The sequence below is a fragment of the Xyrauchen texanus genome, chromosome 27 (assembly GCF_025860055.1).
Source record: "Xyrauchen texanus isolate HMW12.3.18 chromosome 27, RBS_HiC_50CHRs, whole genome shotgun sequence".
Taxonomy (NCBI): domain Eukaryota; kingdom Metazoa; phylum Chordata; class Actinopteri; order Cypriniformes; family Catostomidae; genus Xyrauchen; species Xyrauchen texanus.
The window spans coordinates 21,723,004-21,745,972 of record NC_068302.1 but is presented as its reverse complement, the minus strand read 5'-3'; the positions used below and the strand labels follow the sequence as shown (position 1 = coordinate 21,745,972).

The window sequence follows — 22,969 nt, the reverse complement described above, 5'->3', positions numbered from 1 at the left end:
CATCAGTTATGATCAGCAAGCCATGTGCGTTTAGTAATTGTGCAAATTGTAAACAATTGTACTTAATCTTTTGCACACTTGCCAAAACACGTGCAGTTTGCTTATACGAAATTCAAATGTGGTGTGTACAAGAAACTAATTGTTCAGAGATTTGAACTTAATATTTTGAAAAACATTATTCTAATTCGAAAATTGAGCCAAAGTGATTGAGAAAAACTATAAGTGCCTATGATTGGATCATTATTGCAGTGATTTAATGTTTCAGATGGCAACAATTATTTTAATTTATAATGCAGCTCAGGCAGTGTATCAAAGGATTGTAGAACTGTGTTTTCCAGGCCTGTAAAAGTCTTGTAAATTTTTATATTGAATATAGATTTTTTTTTTCTACTTGTGCTCTGCTCTAAATTATTTCATCAACTTTATATTGCCTTTTCTTAGAGCTTATGTAGAGTAGAACTTGCTTGCAAGCCATAGTGATGTTAGTTTTGTAAGCAAATCCATCTTTTGAGTGTGATCTTTTTCAGCTGTTTGGTGGAAATGGTTAACGAATCAGTCAGAATCAAAATAATTTTAAATTCTTCTTTCTCCAGATATCGCAAATGAAACGTCATTAATTAAATTCCTGTTTCTGTGGAAACATTGAAATCTTATTTAAGAGGAAATGTGGAAGCTGCAGCTTGTCTTCTCTAAAAAGCTGTTATTTTTGTTTACTATTACAGCTTCACGGGAGAATTCCAGTCAATCCCTTGTGTCATGTCTAAACTTGCTGCATTCACCCCTGGAGGCCCACATGGAGCGAACCCCTGGAAGAGAGCCCCCCCACAGGTAAAATAAGAAAATGTAGGGAGGAACTTGATTTTATCCATTGGAATTGATTTGATGTTGACTGATGAAGAAGGGTTGAAAAGTAAGTGGATTTGTGATGTCTGCTGAAAAGAAAAGATGCTTCAGAGGTGGAACGAGTTATTCAATTTTTATAAAACATTACATACACAGACTTCTAATTTTTTTATTTGGAATATCGTGCAAAGAGCACAATAAAGAATATGCATGAAGTAAATACAGTAGGATCAACTTTATTTTCATGTTGACTTTAACAAATAAAAATTATGTAATTTCTGTGACACTGGCACTAGAATGGAATTGAAAAACTAACTGTTCTGCCCCCAAATCACAGCATTGGTTGCGTTGTTGTTGTTGTTGTTGTTGTTGTTGTTGTTGTTTCAGGCTGGACAGGTCGCTCTAAACAAACAGAGGCATTTTTAAAGCGCCACAGAGACACAGTGTTTACAGTTTATGATAAAAATAACCTACAACTGACTGCATATTATGCTGGGATAGGAGAAAGTATTTTAACACTGAAAAAGATACACACTTCAGATTTGAGTTAAAAGTATGATTCCAAACTTTGACGTTATAAAGGGAATTTTACACAAACTATTGTTAACTGTTGTAAAATAACAGGAACAATTTGTCATAACTGCAGGGTAGGACATTTATTTAATTTAATATTTATCCTCACTCATGTCTGTTGTGAGTTAGGAAACATTTTGCACTTCCTATGGTTAGATCTCTAATGTAAATGCTTCTGTAATTTTCAATTAGTTCATTGTAATGGGAGAAATAGACATCATTGTTGGGTACGTACACACATCAAATGCCTTTCCTGTTTCTTCACAATAGGCATCCCTGCGGTTCCCCTAAGGTTAAATCTTTCACTGATAAGAAGCTCATGAACATTACTTGCCTTCTAAATCTGCCAGTGAAGTTGAGTGTATTAGAATGGATTCAAGGTCATCTATGCTTTTAGTTCTAAACTGGTTTTGCTTCAGGAATCCCTATTTTGTATTGGACATTGAGTGGTGACTCAATCCAGTTGATCATAGAATGGTAAACAAGATGTCCTTAAAGGGATAGTTCCCCCAAAAATGACAACTGTCATTTACTCACCCTCGTGTTGTTCCAAACCCACATAACTTTCTTTTTTCCATGGAACGGAAAAGAAGATGTCAAGGCTGAATTACACTACACAACTTTAATGCCATTTTAGCTCTGAATGGTAAGTCATAAGGTGAGCAGCCAGTGGAAATGGAGCATGCAGGGGCTACGAAGCTCATGAAATGAAGATTATGAACAAGCACTCAAGGAGAGTTTAATTTTTAATGCCACTCAACCTCGTATTACAGTCGCTAGATGCCATACTGGCCATGTCTTCAACCCAAGACAGCACTCAGATGTGTTTGTCCCATGTCTTTCACGACTCGGAACAGAGTAGCAGCAGCAACATCAGCACAAAGTTCCCTGTTACACAGTTAAAGGGAAAGGAGGAGGCAAGAACCAGCTTGACAATAAAAATAATATTTTAATGATCAACTAAACCAAAAACACACAAACATAACCGCACAAAGGACAGCTGCCTGTAATTCTCTGTCTCTCTCTCGCTCGAACTGTCGTCTCCGGCTGCCCTTATCCCTCTCGTGCCCCATCAGGCTGATTGGGGACTGGGTGTGCGTCGTTCCAGCCCTCCTCTGCTCTACATTCCCATATCAATGTTTGCTTACATATGTCATGAAGCTTCTAGAATGCGAGGGTGTGTTTCCCTGGGAGTTTGTGACTGGATTTGATCAACTTGAAATTCGGATAGTTAATATGTAAAATAAAAATTATTAATATGAATTGTGGCAGCCAGTAATTCACATTGTGGTTTGTACAAACCATGTTTATCCTCACTACAAGTGAACGTATTGGTACCTCCTAACTATAGGTTGGTTGAATTTTAATTATTTGTATTATATGTCGACCACCCTATTTGGAACCCATTTGTTATTCACAACCCACCAATTGAGAACCACTTAAATGGAAATAACAAAATGCTATTGAGTCTTTATAAATAACTGATTTGTGGGGTTGTAGTATTCTGTGAAACAGAACACAACTTTAGCCTTGCAACTCTGAGGTGATAGACCAAAGTTAATAATAGACCAGACTTTTTTGAGGCATTTCTGATGTATCGAGTAACCTACAGCATTTAGATGCTGACTAGTTTGCTGAGAAATAATGTCATAATGATGTTGATGTGAGATTAACTGGATTTATACAGTTATACAATAATGTTATACAGCGTATAAGAAGTCCCATTTCATCCACTGTTTCAATTTTTATTTTTTTAATCTTTCATTGGATGGAGTGAAATAAGCATTGATTTCGCCAGTGTTTTGTGTAGTTAGATAACATTCTCTTACAAGTGGAAAGTCTACTCTGACTTGCAGGTTCATCATCTTGCATAATGACAGCACAGTAATTTCAAAACTGATTGAATCCCATGTGGACACAGAGCAAATTATAGTAGCATGGAAATTAGCCTAGAAAATTGAATACATTTCCTGACCTTATAATTTTTTTGCATAGTTTTTGGAGCATGCCCCAAAATAGACAAGGCTCATTTTGAAATGATTACAGAATGTACTCTACAACTGCTGCATGTTACCTACATGTAATAATTAATTGACTGTCACTTTTTCTTCACAAGTTTAAAAGCAACACTGTAAATATTACCTTGAATTCCAGCCAGGTTAGGGGAATTACATAAACCTATATTGGAATAAGACATTTTATTATATGTTTAGAGCATGAGCTAGAATAACATTAAAGCATAGTTAATCCAAAACATAACTTGTGGTGCTTTTAGTGCTAAACAACACAAGTTCTCATGCGAACTCTGTGAATGAGCGTATTCATAGCGTTCATGAACATGCAACGGGCAACCAGATTTACATTGAAAAAATTAGCGAGCTGTTCCTTTAACTGCATTGAATATGTGATTAATTGTTACTTTTTCTACTCAAGTCAAATGTTTTAAAGAAACACTGCAGTGCAGAAGTCGAAGTAGGAAGTATTATCTTGAATTACAGAAGGGTTATGAGAGATACATTTCCATACCTGTATTGGGATATGACATTTAGTCATTTTGGTGCATAACCCAAAATACAATGTTTATATAGAAATTATTACAAAATGTACTCTAAAAGTGCATGTTCTCTATATGAAGTATTTTAAATGTTTTTCTACAAAAGTAGAGGGTTTAATGTTTAAAGGCAGCAGCTCAGTGCCAAAGAAAATATTACCTTTAATTGCAGAATGGTTATGAGAATTACATTTCAAGAACAATATTGTGATGACATTTTATTGTAAATTTGAGCTACCAAATCCCTCATAAAAGCTGTGCTGCTTCCAGAACACATATTTTTGCCTTGTCAGCAGGTGGTGATTGAATGACCTTGTCTTGATGTCTTTGACTTAGTTTTGAATGAGATTTCTACTCTGTAGCCCCACAAGTCAGTGTTGTTTTGGTTTATGTTGCATCCGACGAATCTCACCATGCATTTTCTGAATTTATGGCACCTTGAAACTCTGTGTTCTGTTCTCATCAATGCTAATGCTCTCACACGTTGTACTATGATACGACCTTGTGATTGACAAGGATTATTCTTATTCATTGTCACTCTTGCTGATGCTATTTATTCTGCTATAATTTATTTCATTATTAATTATTTGTCACATGGCATAGTGCAGTAGTGGCAAGAACATTAAAAGCAATAGTCCATCCAAAAGTGAACATTTTTAATATTTACTCACCCTGTTTGTCATCCTCAGTGGACTTAGACAGGACAACTTCATGTGCCTGTCTGGATTTAAATGTTTTTCTACTTAAACATGCACAGACAGACGTCTTTGATCACTTGATGCATATCTCAGGCCGCTTTTAAAAGATGCAACTCATGAAGAGAAGCTCTCTCTGTTATTTAAGAATAGGGCAGTTAAAAACACTGATCACAAAAACCATGAGTAAACGGTTTCATTCATGAATATTTCATATGTCATGACTGTGTAATGGTTTATGGTGGTGCTGACACGCTGTTGACACTGGGCACATCCGTTGACGTGACATGGTGCTATGGCTTTAGGCTGCCAAAACAGTGTGTTTCAGACAGAGGGCCAAAAACATATTGGAAAATAATCAAATGTTACTAAATTATGACCGTTTTAATGCAAAAAAAAAAAAAAAAAAAGAAACCTCATGGAAGATTATAAAACTATATATATAAAAAGAGCATTTCATGACTCCTTTAAAATAACCATAAAAATATATTCCATGTGTGCTCTGTGCTTTAAATATACAATAAAATGTTATATTCCAATACAGGTTTATGTAAAGAAGAGCATCTGTAAATAATGATTAAAATGTCTGGCTGTTCCTCATACAAAACTATTGAATGTCTTAAAGGCATAGTTCACCCAAAATGAAAATTCTTATAATTTACTCCCAGTTCTTCTGCTGAAAATAAATGATGATTTTAGAATAATATTTCAGCTCTGTAGGTCCTTACAATGCAAGTGAATTGGTACCAAACATTTGAAGCTCAAAGCACAAAGGCATCATAAAAGTAATCCATAAGACTCCAGTGGTTAAAACCATATATTCTGAAGTGATATGATAAGTATGGGTGAGATATGGATTAATATTTAAGTCCTTTTTTACTATCACTTATATATTTATCTTTTTCTCACCCAAACCTACAGTATCATATTGCTTCAGAAGATATGGATTTAACCAATAGAGTCTTAAGGATTAATCTATGCTGCCTTTATTTGCTTTTTGGAACTTCAAAATATTGGTACCCATTAACTTTCATTGTGAGGACCTACAGAGCTGAAGTTTTCTTCTAAAAATCATGTTCAGTAGAAGGAAAAAGTCATACACATCTGGGATGGCATGTGGGTGAGTAAATGATGAGAGATTTTTCACATTTGGGTGAACTATCCCTTTAAGACTTTGAGTCACACCTGATGAAAAAAAAACAGCATTGCTGGTCACAAACTTATGTTGTATTTTGGGTGCTGGTCACCCAGCATGGGATGCTGGAGAGCTGGTGTCCCCACCAGGCTTTTAAACTTACTTAACCAGCTTCATCAGAAAGTCCATGTTGGACCACCAGCTAGGTATTGTCAGTAAAAGCATGACTATGCTAGTCCACCAGCTAGACCAGCAACAGACCAGTACTAACCATTATAAAGAAGCCTAGTCCAGCATGGGTATTGCATGCTGGTTAAGCTGGTCTTTTAGCAGAAATCTGAACCTGTTCATCTGTTCTTTTTGGAGCTTGCTATATGTGGTCACAGTTAACATATTGTATGGAAAAGAGCTGCATAAACATTAAATTTTGTGTTCAACAGAATATACAACCGCAAACAGGTTTGGAACGACATGAGGGGGTAAATAATAAGGGCGTATTTTAATTTTTCTGCAAACTTTTCCCTTAAATAAACAAATGTTGTTCCTAGCAGGAATAATTCAGCCTGTGTTACAAATTAATGAAACCGAGAAAAGTGAATTAATTGACTTTTTCTCATAATTGTGTAATTCATCACTCAGAGTGGTTGGGCAGAAGTGACTTGAAAGATACATGGGATTGTGGTATAGTGCCATTATGGGAGGTGTCTGCAAGTATAGATGTTTTAATGGGCATTGGCTGGGAGGCCTGTTTTCTGCTGTGAGTCAGCTCAGCTAGAGTTGAGGATGCACTGTTTGATGGGCTATAATCCTACACCCTGGCTAAGTGACAAGATATATTATCCCAAGGCAAAATCTGGGCTGTTGGTATGGAAAACGCATCAACCTTCAGAGAGACTGTTGCACAGCAGCTCATGTTGTGTTTTTCTCACTCAGCCACACAGCCCTTCGCCCATTTTACAGCTATGAAGAAAGACAGAAGTGTTTTGCTCTCTGAAAAGAGTCAGAAAGATAAAGCTATAGGGAAGAGCTGTCCATCTTTGCAGAGCTGCTTAAAGATTGAAACCGCATAGAGGTTATGATTGATCTTGTCTTATACAGTCTTCACACAGAGTGCACAGTTTAAATTGAAGTAAACTGAAATCCTGGACCATATCAGTTTGCTATTTTTCCTTTAGCTTTTTGAAGAAAGACTACTACAGTTTGATCTGATTTAGTTGCACTGTTATATCAAGGTCGTCTGAGGGAAAGAATCAAATTGTAAGACAATATACAATTAAATTTTGTTGCTTGTTTTCCCTCATTTTATTTAAAGGTGCAGTCATTATTTTTTTTTCTCTCAAAAGTTTTATACAGGAATGAATTATACTTTTGAAAATTATTATTACAAATATGTACACTTACAGGACATGCCATGAAAACTCCAGTCATATCAGTGGTCTAGAAAATGAAATTTTATTCTACATGGACTGTTGCCAGGGATGACCTAGTCTTGCAAATACATTAATTTAATATTAGAAATAACAACAACAGTAATACATATTTTTTTTTTTTTGTATAAAGTGTTTTATCATTGCTCCAGGCACTTTACTAAAAGAGTAAGCCAAACAATATAACCACAAACCCTATATTAAGGGCATATAAATATAGATGAAATAAGGACTACAGGAAGTGTGTGAAATGGTTTTCAAAAAACACAATGGCTTCAAAATTCACATTTAATATATGACTAATTTATTGTAGAAATAAACTGTGAAATTCTCTACATGTAATTTTATCCATATACCTTATTGTACTCAAATGTAAAACCTACAGGAAATTCCAGAGGGAACCCATGGCAAATTAGCCTTCCTGTTGTTCAATGTTGAACAACTTTATAGGTGTTCATTATTCTAAAGTCGAAGATCACTAGGACAAATAGAGCCTGAAAAACACAATCAAGAACTTACTGAGTGCCCCTTTAACTCCTAAAGCCCAGCTGGTGGTGAGTGTCGAGTCTCATCATTGTAGCTCTCTCTCTCTCTCTCTCTCTCTCTCTGTCTCTCTCTCTCCTGACCTTCTGGAGCAAGTTTGCTGCAGCAGGGGGCAGACTCCTCTGCTCTCTGCAAGCTGTGGTCCTCCACAACAGAAGGCTCCATGTCTGGCCTTGTGCTACTTTCCACAGTCTCCTTGCCCAAATCTCTCAAGGTGATTAAAAGAGGGAGTTGGAGAGAGAGAGAGAGAGGGGACTTTCAAGAAACTCAGGTGTGACAAAAAGAGTGCAAGTCTGAGCAGAACTAATATCTGCAAATCAGTCAGGAGTGTTAGGAGCGTGGCTTTGGGGTGTGATTATTCATAACCTTTGATCGCGCACTCTGTGTGGCGTCATGTTGATTTTTCAGCAGTCAGTGCATGTGTGTGAGATCTGGTTCAGGGAAAGTCTCCTGGGTGTCTAGCTGAGTCACAGCGCCAGAATCCATTATTATCATGCATAGCGGGGAAGCCTGTGATGTCACTGACTGGATACAGAGTGGTCATCTTGGAGGCATCCACATGCCATGAAATGTTGGATTAAGAATTGAAACCTAAATGGTTCGTAGTCATATACAGTTGAAGTCAGAAGTTTACATATGCTTAGGTTTATGTCATTAACAAATTTTTAACCACTCCACAGATTTAATATTATCAAACTATAGTTTTTAGCTTGTGGAAGGCTATACAAAATGTTTGACACAAGTTAAACAATTTAAAGGCAATGCTACCAAATACTAACAAAGTGTATGTAAACTTATGACCCACTGGGAATGTGATAAAAGAAATAAAAGGTGAAGTAAATAATTATCTCTACTTTTATGCTGAAATTTCATATTCTTAAAATAAAGTGACTAAGACAGGGAAAGCTTTATACGATTAAATGTCAGGAATTGTGAAAAACTGAGTTTAAATGTATTTGGCTAAGGTGTTTGTTTGTAAACATCTGACTTCAACTGTACACTGATTAGCCACAACATTAAAACCACTTGCCTAATATTGTGTAGGTCCCCCCTCATGCCGCCAAAACATCGTCAACCCGTTCAAATCAGTCAACAAGATTTCAATATTTCAACAAGTTCAAATCAGTCTGGCCATTCTCTGGTGACCTCTCTCATCAAAAAGGCATTTTCATCCATAGAACTGCCACTTGCTGGATGTTTTTTGTTTTTGGCACAATTCAGAGTAAATTCTAAAATCTGTGTGAAAATCCCAGTAGACCAGCAGTTACAGAAATGCTCAAACCAGCCCGTATGGCACCAACAATCACGCCACGGTCCAAATCACTGAGATCAAATTTTTCATTAACTCAGACTCTTGACCTATATCTGTATGATTTTATACACTGCACTACTGCCGCATGATTGGCTTATTAGATAATCATATGGATTATTGTTGGTGCCAGACGGGCTGGTTTGAGTATTTCTATAACTGCTGATCTCCTGGGATTTTCACGCACAAGTCTCTAGAATTTACTCAGAATGGTGCCAAAAACAACAAAAAAAATCCAGTGACCAGCATTATGTAACTCTGATAACTGCACTGTACAATTGTGGTGAGAAGAATAGCATCTAGAACTGCTATTCTGAGAAGCGGGTTGGCAATATTTTGGCGGCACGAGGGGGACCAACACAATATTAGGCAGTTGGTGGCTGATTGGTGCATGGCAAATGGATTCTTTCAAGGTTTTTGTTATATAACATGTTGACAACTTGCGAAAAAGTCTATTAAAATATTTTTATTCTACAGTAAGATTGATTACCATCTAATAGAAGTATCACCTAGAGGAGAAAGCTCTTGTGTAATAAGCCATTAGTCTTGCATTATGTGCTGTAAAAGATTGATTTACTTTTCTTACATTTCTTACTTTTAAGCTAACATTGCCTGCACACTACAATGTACACTGCATCAGAAAACGCTGCAAATCCAGTGGTTTCAATGAAGATTGTGCATTACAAGAAAGTAGAAAAAGAATGTAGATAAACTAAATTGAGACTTTTTTTTTTTTTTTTTAAGGAATAGTTTGCATCTTGTAATCAAACGTCATGATGGACATTAGGCCACGTGGTGAAATGAGAACCTACTGTATGTTATTAACATAACCACCATATTTGATTTTAGCACTTTATTAATGTTTTGATTTAATATTGAATAAAAACTTAAATGTATCACTTCGGAAGAGTCGTATTGATTAATTAAATGTGGTTTTATGGTGTTTTTTTTGTTTATTTTTTGAGCATGACAGACCAAATTCATTATTCACTTGCTAGTCATACTAGTTTGGCGCAATATGGTACATAATGACAGAATTTTCATTTTTGGGTGAGCTCTGTGAACTACTCCTTTAACCCTTTGGGGTCGACGGACGTGCCGGCGCGTCCTGCTGGATATTTTCGTCATTACAGCTGAAACAACTTAAAATACTCCGTCATTTCTGGGCATACAGATAAGTATAAGACATCATTAGAGACTATAAAGGGTCTACTTTTATTTGTGTACACTCACAATAACAACAAAACCTTGTGCTTTTGTAAAATAAAGAAAATAAAAAAGGTGAGCTTTCAGCTGTCTCAGTGTTCACGAGCATATTTCAGAAACACGTCGCAAAAATGAACTGAAACTCAGCGAATACTTATCACAGACATGACACACATGTCTAAAGAAAGCTTAATATTTGTACTTTTAAATAAAACAATTAAAATTTAAAAGAAATATTCTCCTGCAATGTAATCTGTATGAAACAAAGTGCTGTACAGTTTACCAGTTTATCTAATTATAGATAATGTGAACCCACCCACCAGCAGAGCGCGCCATTCATACGCTAATTTACTGAGACGATCAAGGCAAATGGTAAATGCCCCCGACAGTGTTCAGGTTTGATGTAAACAATTCATTCATTTTACTACGCGTTTGTAACTATACACAGGCGATGAAACTCCTATCCAGGAAGGAAGAGTTAACATTTTCCTCAGAAGAAGAGCGGGACTCTTTGAACGTTTGTAATTTGAAGAAAGACTTGATGCAGCCGAGGATACAATTTCGGACGAGTAGGTCATTTAGTTTTCATTAGTTGACATGCTATTTTATATAAACATGTACATATTTTCCTAGTGGGAATGTTTCCAAACTTGCCAGCCAGGATTCAGAGTATTGACATATGTCCTAAAAAGCAAGTTTTAGTTGCATTTAAAATGCTGTTTCGGCTAAAGCAGGTATTTCAATTGTATGCTGTATAATATAAATATGATATGTAATATTATATAAAATTATATGAATGTTTAGAATATATTTGATCTAGTGTTTATGCTGCCTCATTGTCATCGATGCTTGTGCTTGCAAATATGTGTTCAGGTTAAATGAGTAAAATGCACTTTAAATATGCCCATATTAGAAAATCTGCATATTATAATGTTTTCTGAAGGATCATGTGACACTGAAGACTGCAGTAATGATGCTGAAAATTCAGCTTTGATCACAAATTGCATTTTACAATATATTAAAATTGAAAACAGTTCATTTAAATTGTAAAATGAGTTCACACAATGTTGTTTCTGTATTTTGGATCAAATAAATGCAGTCTTGGTGAGCAGAAGAGACTTCTTTTAAACAGTTGTGTAGGTCTAAAATTAAGTAAAGTCTTTATGTAAAGAAAATATATAGTCAGATTTCTTCTTTTAACTTAAAACTTGATTTGGATCATTAAGTCTCCTCACATTTATTCTCTTTCTGTCACATTCTACATTGATAGGCCCAGGGGAGGGGTCTTTTGTCTCCTCAGGTGTGAATTACCTCAATATTCATTATAGTTCACGCCTCATCGCATATGACCTTTCTAACACTAAAAGCGTCTTACAAAAGTTAAATTACTATATTGTTTTGTATGAATGAGTGATCAGGATGGTTTTCACATCACTTTGTAGCAAAAACTCTAGGCTACAAGATCCAGTTCTCAAAAGGCTTGTGGACAAATGTTTAGTATGTGTTATATGGCCTTATTTCAATGACTTAAACATTTTGTTTTTTCAAAAACCTTTCATAAACGTAATATTCTCAAAAATACAAACAAGTACACACCTGTTGCTCCTGTATTATTGTAGCCCGGTTTGTGCTGAATACAGTGTTATCAGACTTTAGCCAGTAATGTGTTTTTAAGCAACTGAAAAAAGCACAAATGTCAAGGCATGTCAAAACTGAATAAATGTAATGCACTTTGATTGCATTAATGCCAACGAACCGCCTGAAACCACTCCCACGTATGCTCTGACATCATCACACATGCCCTACTACAAAAAAAGTTATGAAATATGCTGCAAGGGATGACACGTAATGAGCAGAATCAACACATTTTAAACATTTTCAGATGTTTGGGGTTGAAGAGTTTAAAGCAAACACCAATGATGTCACTGCAGCTGTTGCTGATCTTGGCCTGAAGATAATTGATGTAATAAACTGAGTCAAAATGTAAAAAAGGTTTTTAGGAAGATGGTTAATGGCACTGTGAAAACTGTTGACTTTTAAACACTACCATTGCTGCCAGAAATGCTTGCATTCATGGTTCTTGAGCAATTTGTTGCAGTCTGTTAGGGTTATGTCAAAATAAATTGCTTAGATAAACAAAATGGCCAGTAGCCTTCACCAAGAAGTTTGAGCATAAGGGCCAATGGCCTTTAAATACTCAACTCAAGGTTCTAGTTTGGTAATGTGTTTATTGAATTTGCATGATATCAAAGGCACTCAAAAGCCTGTGTGTCAACTATGTCTTTTATATTGGTGCTTTTCTTGGTAAGTAATATTATGTGGCAGCAGTAGCCTCTGTTGTTGCTTATTAGTTTAAAGATGATAATATTGTGATCGGAGACAGTATAAGGTGGAGGAGGTAGACCACTTCTGGGAAAGTGAATGGTAGAAATCGAAACACTGTATATGACGGATGTAGGAATTGATGTCCCGCCATTCAGTTAAACGTGCCAATCCCTATTACACGCATTCATATTTGCTGACCAGCCTGAAAAATACCGTACAGTTTAAAAAAAAAATTAAACAGAGATAATGCGTTACAGAGATAAAGCGTTTAGTATTTGGCTGGTCATATATTTTCAACATGTTGGCCACCATGAGGTGACCCTCTCCATTTTGAATAAAACTGTTATTATTATGCTACTATGTGGGTTTTCATCCAACTATTTTTATGCACGTTTTGAAATTGCACATAAGAAATTCTGAATGAAAATGCTTGAATTTACACGCGAATAAGCTTTCTAAATTCACTTAAAATGTAATGCTCTAGGAGGAGGTGGATTCTCTAGACTTTTGCATTAGTTGAAATGTGCATTAAGGTGATGGAAACTATTTATTAGCAAAACGATGACATGTTTTGACCATCCGTGGATGTGTTATGAGTGTGCGATATCTTGATGTGACTAGCCCACCAAAAGTTCTGACCATGCACACAATTCTTTGAACATAGCACTTGTCATTCGAAAGTGTATAACCCTCTGGGGTCTGAGGGTGTTTTGGGCCCTGGAGAAGTTGACATTTGTGCTTTTTTCAGTTGCTTAAAAACACATTAATGGCTAAAGTCTGATAACACTGTATTCAGCACAAACTGGGCTACAATAATATGTGAGCAACATGTGTGTACTTGTTTGTATTTTTGAGAAAATAACGTTTGTCACTTAATTTTAGACCTACACAACTGTTTAAAAGTCTTTTCTGCTAACCAAGGCTGCATTTATTTGATCCAAAATACAGTAATAACAGTGATATTTTGAACTATTTAAAACTTTTTTAAAAGAACAGTTTTCTATTTTAATATATTGTAAAATGCAATTGGTGATCAAAGCTGAATTTTCAGCATCATTACTGCAGTCTTCAGTGTCACATGATCCTTCAAAAATCATTATAATATGCAGATTTTCTAATATGGGCATATCTAAAGTGCATTTTACTCGTTTAACCTGAAGACATACCTGCAAGCACAAGCTTTGTTGATGATAATGAGGCAGCAAAACACTAGTTGAAAAATAATCTAAACATTCAAATTATTTTTATATCATATTACATATCTTTTTTTATCATACAGCATACAATTTAAAAACCTGCTTTAGCCGAAGCAGCAATTTAAATGTAACTAAAACTTGCTTATTAGGACATATTTCAAATTTCAATACTCTGAATCCTGGCTGGCAAGTCTGGAAATAGTCCCACTAGTAAAATATGTACATATTCATATAAAATAGCATGTCAACTAATTAAAACTAAATCACTTACTCGTCTGAAATTGTATCCTCAGCTGGATCAAGTCTCTCTTCAAAATACAAGCTTTCATCGGAGTCCTGCTCTTCTTCTGAGGAAAATTGTAACTCTTTGTCACTATCCAGGAGTTTTCTCACTTGTATCATGCTGTCTTTCAAATGCGCAGAAAAGTTAACAAACTTGTTGTTTTTAAGACATAGTCGGGGGCGTTCACCATTTGCATTGACGTCTCAGCACATTAGTGTATGAATAGCGCACTCTGCTGGTGGGTGTGATCACATTAGAGATAAATTAGCTGAGCCAGTAGAAACTGTACATTGCTTTGTTTCATACAGATTACATTGCAGGAGAATATTTGTTTTAAATTTTAATTTAAAAGTAGACATTTTAGCTTTCTTTAGACACATTTTTAATGTTTGTGTGATTTAAGTATAAGCTGAGTTTCCGTTCATTTTTGTGACGTGTTTCTGAAATATGCTCGCAAACCCAGAGATTGCTGACAGCTCACCCTTTTTATTTTCTTTATTTTACAAAAGCACAAGGTTTTGTTGTTATTGTGAGTGTACACCCTTTATAGTCTCTAATGATGTCTTATACTTATCTGTATGCCCCAAATGATAGAGAATTTTATGTTGTTTACGCTGTAATGATGAAAAAATCCAGCAGGATGCTCCGGCACGTCCGTCGACCCCAGAGGGTTAACCCACAGCTGGTTGATATAGTGGGTCCTCACAATCCATTAGTATAGTTTTGAGAGCGGGAACTACCAGGTATACAGAGAGTGTAGGCATCGCAGCTTTTTCAGTTCACATTATATCAGATATTACACTTATTCTGCTGTGTCTTATGGATGCATTTTAATAAAATGAGATACTTGCTCCAATCTTGCAAATAAAACCGTCCCCAAAGTAGGGAGAGGTCATTCAGCTGCTCCATCGTGATGAGGCGGCTCTCTCATGATAATGCGCTTTACGTAGTGGATGGAAACACGCAACAATTAATATTTTCTTAAGTCACATTTTGAGAAATGCGCTTAAATGCAAAACATTTTGGATTGAAACCCAGCAACTGATATGACTGGAGTCTTCATCTCTATGTGAATGTACATTTAACATACATTGCCTGGCCAAAAAAAAAGTAGAATACTCAAATATTTTGTTAGACTACCTTTAGCTTTGATTACGGCACACGTTTGTTGTGGCATGGTTTCGACAACCTCATGCAAAGGTCACATTTATTTCTGTCCAGAGTTGCATTCGTTTTTGGCCGAGATCTTGTATTGATGACAGGAGAGTTGAACAACTTGATAAAGTTTTCTCAAGCACATCCCAAAGTTTTTCAAGGGGGTTAAGGTCAGGACTCTGTGGTGGCCAGTTCATGTGTGAAAATGATTCCTCATGCTCCCTGAACCAATCTTTCTCAATTTGAGCCCGATGAATCTTGGCATTGTCGTGCTAGAATATGCCTGTCAGGGAAGAAAAAAAACATTGATGGAATAACCTGGTCATTTAGTACAGTCAGGTAGTCAGCTGACTTCATTTTATTGCCACATAACATTGCTGAGCCTAGACATGACCAATTTAAGAAACCCCAGATCATAATATTGTCTCCAGAGGACTGTAGAGTAGGCACTATTCATATCGCTTCATGCGCATCCCTTCTCACCATGACATACCCATTGCTTTGGAATAGGGTAATTCTGGACTCGCCTGACCACATTACCTTTTTTCATTGCTCCAGCCCAATCTTTATGCTCCCTAGCAAATGTAAGTAATTTTTTCTGATTACCTTCACAAGTGGCCTTCTTGTGGCCACACAGCCATGTAGTCCTGATCCTGTAAATTCTCATCTCATTATGCGTGTGGAAATGCACTTACTTTGACTATTAAACATAGCCGTGAGTTCTACTGTCTATCTATTTATTTATTTATTTTTTACAATGTGACTTCAAGCGTTTTTGTGATCTCCGATCACGATCATTCAAGATTTTTCTGGACAACTATCCTTCCAGTTTTTAATAATGTGTTGGACAGTTCTTGACCCAATTCCAGTGATTTCAGCAATCTCCTAAATCAAAATGCCAGTCAGTGTATTTTTTTTCAAAAGTACTCTTAATTACTTATTGAGTAACATATTTTTAATAAGGGGAAAACTACTGGGCACAACTTTATACCTCTCTCACACATATCCTTGACTAATTTCTAACAGGATCAACTGTTAAACTTGTTTTTGTTTAAAGCTGGTTCTACACTCACGCACAAAACACACTCCTACGGAGGCATGTTTACTGGGGAAATGTCTCCACAGAAAAGGGCAGAAGTCTTTGAAATCTCAATTACAATAATAATGGTACTAACAAAAAAGTGAGTGCTTTTCTAATCTGAATACATCCTGTCCGGCAGTGATGGGGAACACGTAAACATGGGCAGAACTATGCTCCTTTGGTGCAAAGTTAATATGTAATTAAAGAAAAGGGGCCAAGGTCCCTTTAGCATCATTAATGTTAATGAGGATACTATTAGCCTTGGGGAAATGGCACTAATACTCTAGATGTATTACAGAATGTTGGCTCATCTGAGGGAGTCTTTTACATCTGTCAGATGCCAGTATGGAATGCCAGTATTCTGGCTCCCAGTAACCTTGAATAACACACTGCCTCCAAATGAGAGCTCACGCAGTGGGGATATCAACCTGCTAAGTAGGGGTCATATGCAAAAAAGTCTCAAACTTGATGACAATGTTAGCAGTGCGATAATCATTTAATGGCCAGATGCAATGTGATAATGGGTATTCTGTAGTAGAATGATGCAGGGGACTTAACGATTAAAGTGGAATATGTAGGTGTTACATTTGTTGTGAATGGTGAGACAAAGCTGCAACAGCAGCATAATGCAAAGGCCCTGAGATCAGCAGCTTTTTGGGGGTAAACTGGGCAAGCACATTGCCAAACACTGATAAAAAACACCTTTGCTTCTACTATGTGTAAATGAACTGTGTGGTATTAAAAATAATAGATTATTTTTATCTCAAAACCTATTGAGCTGTTGATGTGGGTATTGTTGTATGGCATTATAGGCGTATTCTCAACATGAAGGCTGTTCCCTAAAGGTAGGCATTTTATACTTATTTTATGAGTATTAGGTCTTGTATTGACCTGGCGATATGCTTCCATCAAACTCTACTGAAATAAATATTAAGTCTTAAGTCACTGGGTTATTAGCTACTTTATCAGTAACCAAGCCAGAGTCATTCGCTGACTTTGTATTTGACGCTGAAGTCCCTGACATCTTTGTATGTGATGCTGAAGTCTTTGTATTTATATATAATACAGGTGATTGGGTATATGTTTTGTTGCAAAGTGGATAACTATGTGGGCTTTATCTACATGACTGAATGCCCTGGCTGACTGCTGTTATTCCCAAAAAAGTCTAAGTATTATTGTTATAGAGGCCAATTGCAAGGCCTGTTAAACCGAATCGAAGATGCACTCACACATAAAAGTAAATAAGATCCCCCATACCCTTCCAGACACAACAATCATATTTATAGATCAGTTTTTTTTATTGAACAAAACACAATAGTAGTCCGTATTTTTCTGGTGATATTGTGGAGAGAGAGAAGATATAGATATAAACTCACATGATAGAAATCAAGACAACTTGTAGGGGTGGTGGATGAGAGAATGGACCGCCGGCAGAGGCGGCAAAGGGAGGGGCCAGGCAAACCAAAAAAACAAACTGGTAATGCCCATGCTGACAAGATGTGCCAATCGCACCTACTGATAGCATTAGAACAGCCTCCAGACCAGACACTTTATAAAGTATATAAATTATAAGTGTTTATATATAATGTTTTTGGAATTTGATTTTATAAGTTAGGGGAGAGGAAATGAGGACAAATTGTTCTGTAATAATATAAATATCAATACTACTACCACTAATAACACCACCAACAATAAAAGCAATAAAAATAACCATTATATGCTGAATTTACATATATAGAAAATAAATGAAATAAAGTATAGTATATAGAACATTATAATATATATGACATCAATCTAAAAATAATTGTAGAACTGTATATTAAATAATACTCTGGCATTATTTATCTATTATAGAAATAGTTTGTATTTATGTACCATAGAACTTACCATCATTATCATTAATCCATTTTATAGATCTGGATCTGTTTATAGGAAATGGCTTTTAACTCCAGTGTCTGTATTTTTAATGTGCCTGAGAATTGCCAGGGAGTGGCAAAATTGTGTACTTTTTTGTGGATAATGTTTCTGAATGGTGTTGTATGCCTCGGATAATTAAGCTAAAGGAATTGCCTAGTCGCTAGAGTTTTTAAGTAACAATATACAATTACTGCTTTATTGTTCACTCTGATTTTCTTTTTAAGTAATAAAAATTGTTTTCATTAGGGCTGTCATATGTAATCAACTTTATCAATGTGTCAGTTGTACCCTTAAGAGCTATACACACCGAGTGCATTCTTGTATTCCATCTGCAATTTATTTATTGTTGGTCTATGTGCACATTTAAACTATTATCTTTGGTCATTTCTTTGCTTCTTGTGCCAGAACACAAGTATGCTTCCTGTCTGAACAGTTCCTTTTAAAAGGAAAAAACAATTATGTCTTCTTCATGCTTGAATTGTTCTAATAGTAGGAAAATCCCTTATTACGGAGACTGCATACAAGTTAAGGGGGTAGGGGTAACTGCGTTAAACTTTTTTCCAACACATTGTTTCTTTTTAATTAATCACACCAAGTTAAGTTGAACACCTTTGCTTTCATACTTTGGGTTTTTTAATTCCTGTTTGCAGTGTTTGATATTTTTTTGTGCCATGCTATGACAATCCTAATCTTAACTTTGATCCTAAATTTGACTAGGGATGCACAAATTATCTCTCCCAGTCCGATTCTGATACCTGAACTCTCTGTATTGACCGATACCAATCCGGATCCTTTACTAGTGGTGTTTTCTTCTTAATCACTTTAGAATATCTATATCTCACTGAATGGAACACCAACTTTGAGTAAGCCATTGGTAACATTTCTTGAAAACTGTAAACACTGTTTCTGTTTCACTGTCTCTGTGGCGCTAAGACAATTTCATTTTTTTTTTTTTTTTTAGCGACCTGTTTTGACAAGCCCCAACAACATTACTTAGTCGATGGCATTAGTTGGGAGCAGGACTATCTCTTTGTTTGACCTATGGCAGGCAGGGGGTGTATTCAGAAAGCTGTTTTGAAAACGATGTTTATTTTTGCAATTCTGTTCGGTGGCTCAGTGGTGCAAAAATTACATAATTCAGCTTTAACTAGTCTCCTGGATAATGTAGCAGAATTACCAGTAATTCAAGTGAAAGTCTTCAGTAGAAAAGAAGTCTGTTCTCTTTGCAATTTTTTTTGTACACTTTAATAGTAATAGGATATAAGTCCCCTTTTGATTCACAAAATAATTTTTTTAAACCCGGTTAACTCAAATACTGGTGTCATTTGTAAACAAATAATACTTTTATAACTTTTCAAATTTTATTATACAAAAGTAATATATTTTCACTCGTGCCTTTACTTCAAAACCCTCTTGCTTTTATTTTGATGGAACACTCCAGGAAGTCTGCGTGTATGTATGTACAGTAGTCTATTTAACAGTAGTTTAATACACTTCTTATTAAAAAATCTAGTGAAAGGCTTCTCCGGTGTATTTTTGTTCGTGTGGAGTGCTCGCATGTCGCATCATCACTAGCTCAGCACGTGCTATGAGTGTGTCAACATTTAAAATGGAAAATAGTAATAATTAAGTTGATCCAGTTGAAAATGTCAGTATTGGAGCTGATACCAATCCATGTATCGGATCGGTACATGTCATGCATAACATAGTCTGTTATTGCAGACAGAAACAAAGAATGAAGTCTTTGCTGCTGGCTTTCTGTTCAAAGATTTAGTTATACAGCTTCTAATACTTTAATGAGTACATTGAATGAGCATGTCTTTCCTCATGCCATGTCTCAGAGAATAACATGAATAAGTCAGAATCCTGTCTATGATTTCTAAGGCATTTGCCATCACAAGCCATTTATGAAGTCATTTGTATAATTCAAAAGGAGAAACCGTTGAATGTGTCCTTCAGGATAGATAATACATTTTTACCAGTCGATGGGATAGGTTGCGTTACAACAGAACATATCCCCATTTTTCTTGGATGTTGCAGAATGTGTGCATGTGTGATATTAATTGACAAGTGTGAGATGGAAAGCTTGTTACCTGCCACAAAGCAGCAAAGGGAAATTTCACTTTCCTCTTGTGACTCCAAGGACACTCTCCATACAGGCCCTGAAATAAACATTGTCGTAATGAAAAGCAACATCAAAAATGGCAGACGTTTGTTTGAAAGACAAAGGCTGTGTTTATATACTGACTTGTCTTGACTGTGCAGTTTTCCCAGTGGTTTCCAAGAATCAAATGCCTGATTGTAATGGAAAACTCAAAGGCTCCTTTTTTATCTTCTTTTAACACTGTGCTTTTAAAAAGCATAAATACTTAATTATTGTTGAAGAACTGGAATTAAATTCGATCTGAAGCTCAGAAACATAGAAACATGTCTGGAGCAAAACAAATTTGATCCTCCTTTTGTAATTAATGAGAAGTCCCCCTGTGTGTTTTGTGTGGGACTCTCAATAAAAGATTATTATCAGTCCAAATACCCTGCGTTTCCTTTGAAGATTAACTTTTATATAAGGTATAGATTGTGGGTTTTTGTTCTTTCAAAAATGAAGAACAAAAGAGAGATTCTGTCTCGCAAAAGATATTGCCTTGGGTGTTAAGTCTTTGGTATTGTGTTCGACATCCACAGAATGGATGGAGGATGGAGGATATAGATCTCGTATATGAACATCATATTATTCCATATTATATTGTGTTGGAAGTCATGTTTTGTAACCTCTTAACTGTCTAATTGTCAGAGAGAGAGAGAGAGAGAGAGAGAGCGTGAGCGTGTGTGTGTGTATACGTACAGTATATTAGTTTGTATCCACTTACACCAATTGAAAGGCTTTATTAAGAGGGTATGTCTAGCCTTTCCTTGTCAGTAATACTGTACCTTTCCATCTCTTTCAAGAAGCACTCTTAATCAAGTTTAATTTGATCTAATTCTCTACATTAATGATTTTATCCTACCATTACCCAGATATCTGCATGTAATGAATAGAATAAAATGTAGTTCTTAATTAATTTAAATCTAGTTTGAATCAAGATTGAGTTTAAATAGAAGACTTGATTTAATTTATTGAATTTTATTACAGTAAATGCAATTAAATAGCATTGATTTGCACTGAAATTACTTCAATATACAGTATGTTGGCCATCCGTTTGTCTGAGGACCTTATGGTATTATGACCCCAGAACTCAAACTGGTTTTTGGAACTGATACGGTTTCACTGTCTGCAATTCTTCTACTGTACCTGTTTTCCTGTAAGTTTGGACACAACTACTCATTCTTAATTATTACTATTTTCCATGTTTTAGAATGTTTAAGTCATCAAAGCTATGTAATAAAACAAATGGAAGAATGGAAATTATGTAGTGACACAAATGTTAAATCAAAACTATCTTACGGTATATTAGCTTCTTGTAAAGTATTATTACAGCTCTGCACAGTGCACATTCTTGAAATTCTCTCCACCAACTTTATGAGGCCTCACTTGGGATGTTTTTGAAACCGTATTCGAAGGAGTTCCCATGTATGCTAGGCACTAGTTGGTTGCTTTTCCTTCAATATCCAAACACTTATCCATTTAAAAAAACTATTCAAAAACAAAGCAAAATTACCATTTTAGTTTGTAAAGAAAACGAATAGCATCCATTATACGTTCATGCCTTTTTAGATCAAAGGTTTTTTACATCGTGAGCGTAGTGTATGTATGTTCTCAATATACTTTTGGTCCTTTCAGGGAGCAGCGGCCGATGTCCCTCTGTCTGTCTCGTGACGATGAGCCATTGCCTGGGCTGGAAGCTTTACCATTCAGGCTGATGCAACAGGACTGCACAGCAGTAAAGACTCTGCTGCTCCGGTTACGGAGGACTCTGCAGGAGGTAATGTTCCTAACACTTGATTTAGGAAGCCGCTATAGTACTTGTATAAGAGCTACAGTCTATGCCCTAACAGCTTCATGCCTCATCATGCATCAAGAAACACCAAGAGGATCTAAATATTCAAAAGAGCCCAATTCAGATAATATAGACCTTTTTTATGTGACACGAACAAGAAAGATTTTGAGTAGAAAATACAGTCCATTTAATATAATGTTGTTTTGTTGTGTACCTGGGGTCATTAAGCCGACAAAACATTGAATATGTCCAGACAATATGGGTTGTAAAAATTAGACCTACTGTAGACCCTATGACATATTGAAAGGACTGGACTTGTTCCTCATAGCCACATTTGTGCTATCCTTGCTAAAGACTTCAGAAATACAATTGTTATTGATTGCTGTATAGGGTTGTAACAATACCAAAATTTGAGTAGTTTTGAAATCATGAAAAATACCTATGAAATTTCAAAATTGTCTATACCATTTTTTGATACCACAGCAAAAACTAATATTATTACTCTTTTATTTTAAAAGTGAAATATTTATATAAATTAGGGCTGTTAAATTTAATGCAAAAATAAATGAATGCAGCAAATAATGCAGTATAATTTTTTTTTTTTTTTAGTTTCTTTAACTTCACTAATGTTTATCCCCACTTTCCGTGGCTAAAATTGGCATATATATATTAATTTCCAGCAGGTACAAGCTTATTCATTATGCGCGACACATGTCCCGGGAATAATAAACACTTGTGCGGATTTACTATACAGAGAATGGAGACTTCAAATGAAAGAGGTTTGCCAGGTGTGTG

At 35.8% G+C, this 22,969-nt stretch overlaps 1 protein-coding gene across 1 annotated transcript in view; it reads left to right on the top strand.

Annotated features, from left to right (window-relative positions):
* ccser1 (coiled-coil serine-rich protein 1) overlaps positions 1-22,969 on the top strand; it is a 123,964-nt gene that overhangs the window by 23,982 nt on the left and 77,013 nt on the right. Inside the window, exons 5-6 of the mRNA XM_052095168.1 lie at positions 723-828; positions 22,018-22,159. Coding sequence (XP_051951128.1) covers positions 723-828; positions 22,018-22,159 — 248 coding nt within the window. The remainder of the gene's footprint in view (positions 1-722; positions 829-22,017; positions 22,160-22,969) is intronic.